The sequence below is a fragment of the Megachile rotundata genome, chromosome 12 (assembly GCF_050947335.1).
Source record: "Megachile rotundata isolate GNS110a chromosome 12, iyMegRotu1, whole genome shotgun sequence".
Lineage (NCBI taxonomy): Eukaryota > Metazoa > Arthropoda > Insecta > Hymenoptera > Megachilidae > Megachile > Megachile rotundata.
This window is the reverse complement of record NC_134994.1, coordinates 8,853,214-8,865,984: the sequence shown is the minus strand read 5'-3', so window position 1 is coordinate 8,865,984 and position 12,771 is coordinate 8,853,214. Positions and strand designations below refer to the sequence as shown.

Genomic DNA, 12,771 nt, shown 5'->3' with positions numbered 1-12,771 from the left:
TTTGTAAGTTCCGTTCGAAAAATAAACGAGCGTAAAAGTTTAGCGACTAGAAGCAAGGCGTTGCGACGATCGTTTAACGGACGAAACAAGTTCGAAAAAATGGAAAGAACTTACCGTGGCTTCTTCATGGCTCGTCGATCGGCCTAACTCGGCGTGTCACGTGTTCAGTGTGTACGTCATTGGAAGTCGTCTCATGGTAATTCACGAATCACGTCCAGAGGGCACGAACAAAAACACCACCGACAAATCGACGAATTGAAAGAGGGTAGAGGAGCAAAAATTCCCTAGATCCGTTTCGCGCGACTCACGCTACTCTCGTGTCTCGTGGTGGCCGTGTGTGCGTGTGCGTGTTTAAGCCTTACTTTTCTCTCGCTCCTTGTCACATCGTATTCTCTCTGTTTCGGTCTTGCTCTCGTAGCACGAAGGTACGTGCTATACGGTGTGTAGGGAACGCGAGAAGGAAAACTCTGGCAACGTCGCCCTGGCTCACTCGCTCGCTCTTTTGCCTCTTCTTCTCTCTGTTACGTGGTCGTCGTCGTCGATGTACGACACCCCGTGCCAACGCTCGACTCTTTTTTTCATTCTTCCCCGCTCATTCACCGTTCGCCTGTCTTCTTTCAATTTCCAACACCGAAAGATCGCGCGTGCACACAGGCGCGCACGCAAATCGGGACAGCACGGCGTGTGTACGGGACGTAACACACCGACAGAGCCACGCTTTCGACGTATGAGTCGCGCGCACCGTGTTCGACTATCGAAAAGGATACGATGCTGCCCACTTTTCGATCGCGACGTTATTCTCGATACCGTGGAACGCCGAGTACACGGTGTTCCATGCTTTTTTTCTCCCGTCGATACGCGTTCTCGTGTCAGAAACCTCTGGCTAAACGAACCGTCGTATCGCACCGTCTCTCTGTCTTCGTTCGACGCATGGCCCGTGCGCGCGGTACGTCTCTGTTCAACACGAGTCTCTCTCTCTCTCTGTCTTTCTCTTGCTTCTCTCTACCGAAATGTTTTGTTTCTTCGAGCACATGCACCGTTTATCGAACACTCGCCAACTCGACGCACCTTTATCGAGACAGACACGCCAGCGATTTTCACACGCGCGACGTTTCGCGCACCCTTAAATATTCCACCATGTTTCGATGTCACCTTCGGAGGTACTCTCACTTGCTGGCGGTGGCGGAAGCCATATTGCGATCGCTGTTCGTGACACCGCCGTAGCGCCAATCGGTAGGTGGACAGGGGTGGGGGGATTACGCGCGCGCCTATTGGTCGAATGCACCTGTTCCCTTGTCGCCATCTGTCGGCCATCATCGTTACTCCGCCAATCCTCTACCGTACTTATCGATAGATTGGAAACCACGCGAGCCGTTTACGATTTAAGCTCGTTGTATCGCGACAGTCAAGTACAAAACTAAACTCCTTCATAATCGCCACGAATAAAATATCAATAACAAATTTTTATCGTATACCAAGAACACCCAGAATAAATATTCTAATAAAAGAGGAGGCCTTCCACTCCTTTTATATTTTTAAAAAATTTTTCAAGACGTTAAAAATTTTTTGATGTGTTAAGAATTTTGAAACGTGGAAATTTTGTCTCCTTAAAATTTCAGGATCTAAGGATATTACAATCTAGAAACTTAAGAATCTTAATTTTCAATTTACAATTTAATTTGTTAAATGTCTGGTATATGTAAAAAGTGTACCAAGCATTTGCTAAACAGTACATGTTAAATGTTATGATTTAAAATCGGATTATCTCTGTTTTGGTACGTTTCACTTTTTTGAAAGTTCAATACTGTTTGCTTGTGATACAACCACCTAAAAAAATCGCTTTCCTTGTCTCACCCACAGACAGACGCTCTGCACGAACGTGTTCGTACGATTTAAATTCCCACCGGTGCAATTTTACGTGACGACACGAACCGTGCCAGAAAATGTTACTGCACTCGACGATAAATATTAATCATTTTCATTTCGAGCCCGTTACTCAATTATACTAACATAACGATATACCCGCTATCGTATCGTACCAACGGATTCATTAACGCTAATTCATATTATTTACCGTTTCGAGTGATTTATTAGGGGAGTCAAGAATTCGTTTCAATTTAATACGCGTAGTTTTTAAATCGACGACTATGACGCAGTGGTCATTTTTTGAGCCATCGTTAAATTTTAAGTATCACCTGTATTTAAGTGTAATAAAATAGTAAAATAATGTTTAAATAAAAGCAAGCTCGAAAGAGTAGTAGCATAGCAGTTTACTGCAGTGGATAAAAGAAGTCGCGTAAATTTGCATCCGAAGCTAAAACTGGTTTAGCGAAATTTGCTAAACAACTGTTTACATAATCTATACACGATTGCAAAACGTGTATGGAAATAACATTAATGATAAGATTGCGTTCATTAAATTTCTTACGCGTAGGAGCGCTCAGCGATGGTTCTATATTTAAATAGTGTCCGTAATATCAAAATTCAAACTATTGTACTTTGGTAACCATGCAGGAAATACATTACAACCACACAGATGCAGAAAAACAGGAAACGGTTCGCACTGCGGTTATAATCTTATTTCACGACGGAAAGTGTGCATATACCTGTACGTGACTAAAGTCAAAAATAATTACACCTTGTAATAAATGGCGCGATATTAACGAATGCGTCGAATCACTCTAGAAATAAACTGCAACAGTTTGCTAAATTAAAAGAAATTAAATGTACACATAGATTAACACACGAGTTTATTAGAATCTGGAAATCCCCCTTGTTAGTCAGGTTTAACGGTACAAGAATTTTCCCTCTTGTCGAAAGAACGAGAATCAAGAAACGGACGGTTATGTAAATGAAATAGATGAACGTTCGTGGCTAATTACGCATTTACAGGTCGCCGGGATCGAGTTAATCGAAACATCTCGGCACATCGTGACACACCGGTGGGCCAACTTCGATTAGCCGAGGATCCGGAAGCTAAGTCGCTACTCAGTTTCGTAATGGTAGGGTGCCCGAGTTACCACGGATACGCCCTAGACGCGATAACTTCATCGTACTTCGACGCCTGCATAAAACAACGAATCGACGTCTCATCGATGCGCGAAGCGAATCAAATCGATCGAGATGGATTTACGATCCCGTGTCGTAAAACATGGACGAACTTTAGCCGTTTCTCCTGCCTATCGGGACAGGCCTGGCTGACACACATGCGCGAATGGATATGCAACAAGTCTATGCTACTTTGCTTTCTCTTATGTATAGCCAGATTAACTCGAGGAAGATCCAAACTTTGCGTGGAAAACTTCACATGTATGAAACGATAATGAACCTATGTCCAAGTTCAGCATGTTATTGTATTACGCGACTGAATAACCAAAGAATAATTGAGTTTCTTCGATTTCAACTATCGGATACGTTATTTTTCTCGCAGCAAAAATTGCCAGGGAATTATATTTATCATCAGTCACGTATTCAAGACTATTACCGGAGATCTTGGTTTTATTAAAGACGTTTTAAATGCGGCGTGCAAACTGAATAAATAATTACATACAAAGCTCAGTCTTTCCAGAATTAAAAGAGCACCTCTCGAGCGCGACGTTATTGATAGCTTCTGTTCCGATATAAAAAGATTTAGTAAACATCTATTTCTGGTTGCAGAATGGCAATAATTAAAATTTCAAGCGTAAAACGTTCCCGTTGTGTAACGAGATCGAGAGATATCGGAACCTACGCAGAAAGGGACGTGCAACAAGTCTTCGTCAATGGCCTCTTTCGGACGTTCCTCTTTCGACGTTGCCTACGTCACTGGTGACGCACGACTTCCGCTACGTCACGCGTTCGCGCCGCCCATTTCGCCGTGTATCTCTTCTTTCAGTGCCAACACTCACCTCGACGCACACGGTTCGATAAAAACGAAATTCCAATTTTCACCACCCGACCATCCTCTAACCCACCCTTTGTTTCTTTACCCCTCGAGGGACATTCCCGAGGAGTAACTTCGTGGAAGAACATATCGATACTCTGTGCTTCCGTTTCGCGCGATTGTATCGCAAAGATCAATGAACCAATAAGAGCTCTACAATTTACCACGTGCAACTTTTATCCGGTTTTACGGAAAATATTGGAACAAAATATTATTTGCAGAAATATTTCTTACGCTCATTTCTGTCGTAACGAATCAATCACTTGGCAAACAAGAAAAGTTCTTGCAGGTAAGTAATCTTCTCATCGAGACGCGTTCTTCATGGTATAAGAACTACGACCACAGACCACTCGTACACCATCAGACATCGATCCATTATTGGGTCTGTCGCACGGTTGTTTCGATTTAGAAATCCCAAGAGGGAGAACAGCCATCGACCTCATTCAGAAAATCTACCTGAATCGTTTTCGAGACTTGCCTCGACCTCCAGCTTTTTTCGACAGACGAAATCAGTTTCGACGGGGATTGCCACCCTGTGATATCGATAATCTACGATCGAGAGTGCAAACATTTCAGTCGCGCAACGGATTATGGTAGATAAATCGACAGGTTGTCTCGTCATTGATTTTGTAACATTTTGTACTCTGCTTAGTAAGAAGATAGGTAAAGTAGAGACTCCCTACCGAAAACGATAGTATCGACAGACCTATCGTATAAATCGTTAAATTAAAATTGCATTTGGAAACGTGACATTTGGTGGCCTTTTATCGCGCGAGCGACGAAAGGAGAGATTGAGACACAGAGGGGTGCAAACGAGAGTCGGTTGGTAAATTTCTTCGAACGAGCGTTTACGATGGAAAAGACAGAGCGAGAAATGGAAAGAACAGCGAGACCGAAACAGGACCAGAAAGAAAGAGAGAAAGGGTAAGAGGGAGGGAGGGATAGAGCGAGTCCCTCTCTATTGATTTCCTGCCGAGGGTGGGCCAACGAAGGGAGGATTAGGTATCGGCTCTCCGGTTGCTGTTTTCTGTCTCTGTCCCAGTCTTTTCTCTTTTTCTGTCCCGCCACGATTCCGCGGTAATTCGGCGAGCACCTGTCCGAGACGGACAGAGACGACCCGAGAAAGAGGACGAACTATCGAGCCGAGAGAAGAAAGAAGAAAGAGGTCGAAAAAGGAAACTACTACTTTTTCTGTCCTCCTTTTCACTGCTCGTCTCTCTCTCTCGTTTCCCACCCCCGTGTCTCATCGGTTTTTCTCTGTCCCTTTCACACACATTTATGACTTCGTGGTGGTGAACGTAGCTGGCGGAGAATGTAACGTGGTATACAGTGGAACGTCAACGTGGCGGTATCGTAGGAGTAGTGGTGAAGGTTTGACGGTGTGCAGTCACTGTGGTGGTAATAGAATGGTGACGCAAACACTGACAGTTGTAATGATAGCGTCTAGGTTTGGAATAGCAACATGGTATACTTGGACAAGTTACGCTATTGGTTCTCAACTGAGGGGAAATTGGGACCACGAAAACTGTTGGAACGTCACTTTTTTTCTGTTTCTCGGTCTCCCAACCTGTGGGTCGTGACCTCCGCGAGGGTTGTAAAGTATCTCTGGGAGGTCGCTGTTTTTGTACAAAGTTTCATAGCTACGATTTTCGAGCGATACCAGAAATACTAATTGTTTTAAAAGATTGCGAGACAGAAGGTCGTAGGTTATTTAAACGTGTACTGACGTAGATGCAGGCACGCTTTATCTGAACGCGGAGGCGTTGGTGCAGTAGTATCACCAGCATCGGTAGCGATAATACATGGTCGTAACAAAACGACCATCGCGATAATGACGTAGCTACATTAGAGACACCGATGCGTAATTTATACGGTAAGCTGGAAGACTAGAGTGTAGGTGGTACAAACACGCGTTCCACTGCCTCCACGTGGTGGTAGCAGGGTAGCAGCAACAGCATCGGTAATATCGGGATAGTAGTAACAAACTGATAATCGGAATAATATCAATTCTGATAGATACGTTTCGGATAGCGACACCGTATACACGGACACGTTATACGGTAGACGGGAGACAGCCGAGTGTGGGTGGTACAAGCACACCTCCCACTCGTGCCACGTGAGGGTAGTAGGCAGTAGTAGGGTAGTAGTAGTAGTACTAGTAGTAGTAGAGTAGTAACACGGGCTGGTGGTGGTAGTAAACTTGCGTACAAGCGACGTGACGTCAGAACCCGCGTAGCGTAACCCATGAGCCCGCACCTCGTCCGCTCCTTTCCACCACTCTGAGCCACCCTAACCGCTAACCTCCCTCGCGCATTCAGATACCATCGATATTACTCCGCTACGCGTAACGAACAAATTAATGGAGCGACCTGGTCAAAGGGGCTGTGGCGCGTGCCATCCGCTAAACCGTCATCTCTTTCGGATTTACAGGATTTACTTGACCCAATCTTCTCTGTATTTACACGTTACACTTGAAGCCGATTATCACTTTTTGTTGCTCCACAAAATCACGCTATCGCATTTATGTACTTAAGTCTTCAGTTGATATCGATCGATTCGATGAAACAAGTCTTACGAGATACATGTATATCGACAAATATGCTATGGGTCCACGGATGTCTAAAGTACTGGATCCCTAAATACCTGGATCCTCGGGGATGCTTGAATAGCTAAATTCTTGCATACCTAATTCCTCGGATGCCTAGATCGTTAGATAGATCTTTACCTGACCTTTTGATTTTCAAGTCGATTACCATATATTCCGAAAGCTGTATACAGATTTATAGATCTCCAGATAGATGTTTAGATAGTACCATAATTATTATACGCGCGTACCTCTAATTGGAATAACTAAATTATTGAATGTTTGATTTTTGTTTATGGTCAATTTAATGAAAACGATGCACAAGGGGTAAATATTACATTTCATTTACAATTAATAGGTGTATTTATTCGCACGACTAACGCGCACACCCCTAGGGCCACGCGTGCCAGCGAGACGTTATCGATTCAATAAAATCCGAGGGAACACTGCCACGCGATCTCTAGCGCGATCCTGTATTACACGATCAGCTCGTTTAACGCGATTTATCGGTAAACACCGGCGAATTACACGATTGAAACGCGAAGAATCTTTTATCCGATAAAGCGGAGCCATATCGAGCAATCATTTTCGAAGCGCGGCGAACAGTTATGCATTTCTTGCGCGCAGACACAAGTATAACTCTTCTGCAGAATTCGACGCTTTAACGCTTCGATTTGAACAACAATCTGATCATAAATCAACGATATCAGTGTCTATCGCGTAGAAAGGCAATTAAAGGAATTGCACGAGTGCCTAGGCCGGAACCACGGCCATGAATTTATGAAGCGTACGGTTTGCACGCTTCTTTAGCGTTGTGATGATGCTTCCAATGTTCGCCACCAGAGGGATCGACCATTATCTCTGTTTTCTCGCTAGTTGTCGTTCAATTATTCGCCTAAATACATTTCGTAGAAAAGATAAGAGCCGTATTTCGAAGTACAAGCCACTTAAAGTTTAACAATGCGCTCCTGCGTCATTTCTTTTAACTATCGTTTTATCACGGGCTCTGTAATCAATCGTGATATCATTTGTATTCGTTCGTGGTGATTCGAGGATATAACGTACAGTAAAGCGGAATTTCCGAAAGATCCTATCGATTTTCAGCTTAGAACACGGTCACGCACAGATGCACAAAACGAATCAAAAGGGACGATAATGCAACGACATCGTTGATACTGCACATTGATTTAGTAATGGCTTGTGCTGAACTCCCCTAGTCCGTTCAACGGTGACTCATGGTTTCTTTGTCGTCTATGATTCTTTGCTTACGAACACGTTTACCAGTTCACGCGACACCCTCTCAAACTCTAAACGCCGTTTACCATTATCCCGTGTTTCAAGACCGAGTAAAACCTAACAACGCCGTTTGTCATTTAAGACACGGAAACTTCAGATAAGCTATAAAATAGCGATGTGACGAGAAAGGGTTAATATCGAGGTTACAACGGGACCGTAGCTCGAAAATCATCGGCGCCGAGGACGAAAAGGAATAAAAAGAAACAATGTCTTTGTCGCGTCGAACGACAGGATGACCCCACGCATACGAGACATTCTGCCTCCCGATGAGTATGTGGGTCGAGAAATGCCGCACGCGCTAAATATATATCGGTGCATACACGCGGCTAACTTTTGCAGAGTACAGAAGCACAGCGAACCAGCGCAGCGTTTCTCTCCTCTCGACAGGTGCATTTGCCTTCTAGCGAGGGAGAAGAAAAGAAGAAAAAATAAAAGAGAGTATCGTTCCCTCGAAACCCTCGTGTTTCTACTCGAGAACCGTCGACGAGGCTGGTAACGCGACTCTGCCGCAGAGAAATCGATTCCTCAATCTGTCGTGGTTGGGACCTTTGCTCCGAATGCTGCTATACGCGTTATTCACCGTGCCTTTTTTTAAAATCACCTTCGAATCTGCGCCACTTCCATGGCCTTTCTCGACAGAATCGGCCTCGAAACCAATTTGTACCTTCTTCGCCCAACTTCCGATCCGAATACTGCGATTAAACGCAAATTTGACTGAGAGTAAATCCGAGTGCCGCTGCAACGCTCGAATAGAATTCGCTCGACTCGATTATCGGTAGAGTTCAAATGCCTGTACATATAAATCGAATACTCGAATCGATAACGAATCCAGAATAAATGTACCGCAAAAGGGTTAATAATAAGAGCATTACATGGTCGTTTCGAATGCGTCACGCGATTACGATCTCCGTCCACGTTTAATTATACAACCCCCGAATGGTTAATTGAGAAATTAACGGAGGGGGAAAAATGAGGAGCAAAGATAAAGTAGGACGGGTCTGATCGCAATCAACTGGAACGCGTAAGAGAAAAACGGTTTACGAAGCGAGCAAAGCGATGATTCCGGCTCCGGATTAAATGAACGAAGCAAGGTTGCGCGTAAAACGTTACGGCTGGAGAACGACCGACCGAACGACTCGAAAACTTGCCGGTACTTTTAACGTTCGACGGTCCTTTCTCGTTTGTTTACGACGGAATTACCGACCGTTGGTAACTGACCTCACGGTCGAGGTTCCTGCGAAATTGATACTCGCGATTAGATTGCGGACGTTTACGTAATTACGTATCAAAATATGCTAAATCGATTCCGAATACTGAACTCGATCGATCGAATTTGCACTACATATGCGCTATATTCTATTTTACAAATAAACCTTTAGGATCATCTGACCAGAAAAATTTTTGTTCGGATTCCTTCGAACAAACTCTTTTATACAAATACCCAAATTTATAATATGATCGTACTCTACAAGCGTTATACATAAAAGCGTTACATACATAAAAAATATGTAAGTAATCGATTTTTGGTAAAAAGTAGCGAGATGTTTAGTGACTGGATTTTTGCGCAAATCAGTTAAGCAGCTATGTTTAAAGATGGCGGGTTCAGGTAATCTCTTAGTATCCTTAGGTCGTTTAATTCGTGGCCTCACAGAGGCAAGAGAGTTCGGGCGAGCAAGTCGGTTCATTGGCCAGACCACTTGTCGCCTTGAAGCCAATCTCCTCGTGTTCCATTCGCATTCCGCTCGTAATGCGACTTGCCTCGAATGCTGATAATTCAATAATGCGGCCGCAATTTACGACGAAACTGATTTTCTCTTAATTGTTTTATCGGTCGCGTTACCGAATCGTTCGCGAATTCGGTGTAAAACCGTCGACGAACAAAGCTCCGTTTTCGAGCGAAAAGGACGCGAGATTATTTCGATTCGTGGGAAAGCGATATTAAAATCGAAACTAATTTCGACCGTACACGAATTATTCGAGTGGTAAAACTTTTATGATATGGCAATTTGTATAGAGAATACTTTTGCACGATTAACTTTAATTACTTCGAAGGAAGAGCATTATTCGAAATAATGGTATAGTCCCCTGTATAGAGGACAGATTTTACTGTCTAGTATTGTCTAGTACGCTTCGAGAAACTTTCACTAGCCTGAGCGACGTAAACAAAGCACGACCCCGATTATGGTCAAGCGATTCCGTCTAATGCCTAATCGTTCGCCTCGAACGGAACAGCGTTTCGATTTTCGAAACCCTTTTAGAATAAGAATAGACCCTTTGTACGCGACGGGAACAATGAAGGTAAACGATTAGCGACCGAAATACTTTCGTACAATCAAAGCGGATCGAAATAACAAGGATGTGTAGTAAAGCTTTTCCAGCAGCTTATACCTACATATAGAAAGTACGGATTTATGTAACACGCGTTCCTTACCTAAGCGAAAGTATCAAATTTTATTCGGGACTTTCGATCGTAAACAGCAACAGTTTCGTGGAAGTAAAGTATCATGGAAGATTTTATTATGAATAGTTTGACAACGGATAAGAGCAAAACCGCTGACCAACGGTTTCCAGCGAGACGAACGTGTACGTCAATGGTATTTACAGTTTCTGCTGATTGCAGCAGTAGACTCGCAAAAACACGCGCGAAGACGAGTACAAGGGAGTGCAGTGGCAAAGGGGAGAACGTAGAGTGGAAAAGGAGCACGAACAACAGAGACAAGGAATAAAGAGAAGGGTGGAAGCATCCTGAGAACATGGATCGATGCCGTGTTATCAAATCGCGTCCTTTCGCCTTCTGTCTCCCTTCTTTCCACTTTGCCAAATGTTGCGTCCTCCGCCACTCTATACAGCCCTTTTCGACCTAACGACCATTCGACGCGCCACTTCCCTACTTGATCAACTTTTATTTGCCCTAACTTGTGTAGAAAACTCTCGGAATGATATTAATCGAGATCTACCCTAACTTCGTTTAACGATGTAACGCAATATTATCACGATATCGTATAGAAAAATTCTATTGGAATGTTATACGATTCGTATGAACACAGAACTTGATAATACCCCAATTCTACTAATACTGAATACAGCTACTTATAGCACTATATTATGAAAATAACGTTGATGTAGACATTTTATATTACAGAAACAGCATGTGTGAAATACCATGTGCTGAGACTATCATGCGTGAATACCATGTTTGGAGATACGATATGTGAAAATACGATGTAACTGTCGCGACTGAAAATACGTAGCGTACAAATATGCGAGTAAGTACGACGCGTGAAAATACGCCGCGTGGGAATATCACGCGTGTAACTAACAAGCATGGAAATACGATACACACGTGACGAAACTTCCGTTATCTAAATTCAAGACATGTTTTTATCACATTACCCTGCAACGGTCACTTATCTATGTAAATAGAATTGCTTGAACGTGCCTATCTGTCTAATTATAAAAAACGCAGGTGACTCAGATATCTTGCAACCGGCGTATAAATGGTAACTAAAAGGGTTTTATTCCGAACGTCACGATACTTTACGATCTCCAAAACAATTTAATCGAGCGGAATATCTCGTTACAACGAATTGACAACCCAGAAGTCGATATATCGAACTGTAAAGAAAATAAAATTGAACGATAAGGAGCTTGTCCAAGCAGTTGAACGAAGATAAGATCGGTTTAATGAACAAAAACGTGTGTACGGTTATCTGTTTAATATGTGATTACGCTTCCGTTTCGTAGTTCGATCACGAGACACCATGATGGTGATAATTCGCGTTGATCGATCGTGAATTACCCGGCAAACATTATGCAATGAGACACGCGAAATGTACCGACAGGAGCAACAAATACAACATATCCCGTACTTGACCCGGATCTTCGACCGCGAATCCAAGGACCTTTTCTAGGCAACATCTCTCGACTAAATGTTTCAAAACAGATGCAAACCATGGAATATTCTCACTACCCAGAAATCTGTTTTGCGATCTACAGCTTCTGGAGACTCGACGTTTAAGGATTATTTAATCACTGCAATACTGGATGATCATTGCTATAATTTTACTAGAGACTTGGATGTTAACCCAACAGGAATACATTGCATATAGATGATTTCAAACTGACTAAAAGGATTTTCTTTGAATTTACACAAGTACTTGGATTAGATGATTAGTTTATGTGGTTGTACGTTAACAGAATTTTTCAGCTACCCAGCGTTGAAAATCGACGAAAGAATGAAAGATACTCGGAGACGTTTCTCACGAGTTTTCAACGATAGACCTAACGGCACTTCTCTACGCGATCTTGACGTCATCGAAAGCCGAATGCTACGTCCTTTTTACCGCCGGTTAAATGCCGCAATAAAAACTGTCGATCGTGATTCTAACGATAATCCAGCATAATTGTAATGATCCTAGATAATCTTCGTCTTGAAAATAGTATCATCCTATACACTCTGCGTTCCTGCAAACTCGTTGTTCGCGACAGCGCAGCTTTTTTCCCCGATTCTGTATCTCGCGGAGCGTTTTCATGTTCGGCGCGAGTTTCAATTTCAATCGAAACCACCGAAGCCCGTAATTGTGTTCTGCCGTTATTCAAGAGAAACAAATTACCGAAGGGAACGAGGGGACCCGTTCGCTGGCAATCTAAACGTGTCGTCTCTATCGGTGAATCGTGAAATTGCGCGGATTTCATGCAGCCACGCGATTGCATTTAGAGATTCGTTCGCTAATTGCACGGCGAAGAAGCAGTCGTCGGAGAGGCACGATTATAATGGCGTAATCGCGACCAACCATTGGGCAAGGGACCATAATACAACGGGAGAGAAGAATACGCAGAACGATGAAACAATATTACCAGAAGGCCGGACAGACAATACGCTGCCGTAATGATCCAACTCTTTTTAAGGATTTCATTGATCGTTTTTATTCCAAACGCGAAATTTCTCGATGGTTGTTACAACAAATAC

At 43.3% G+C, this 12,771-nt stretch overlaps 1 protein-coding gene across 3 annotated transcripts in view; it reads right to left on the bottom strand.

Annotated features, from left to right (window-relative positions):
• lilli (AF4/FMR2 family member lilliputian) overlaps nt 1–12,771 on the bottom strand; it is a 144,770-nt gene that overhangs the window by 119,189 nt on the left and 12,810 nt on the right. The window contains exon 1 of one of the 3 annotated variants that reach the window (XM_012283008.2): nt 115–1,211. The exons of the other annotated variants lie outside the window; for them this stretch is intronic. Within the exon in view, the coding sequence (XP_012138398.1) occupies nt 115–128 (14 nt within the window). The 5' untranslated portion in view covers nt 129–1,211. Of the gene's footprint in view, nt 1–114; nt 1,212–12,771 lie in introns of those variants that run through there. 3 annotated transcript variants of the gene reach the window in all.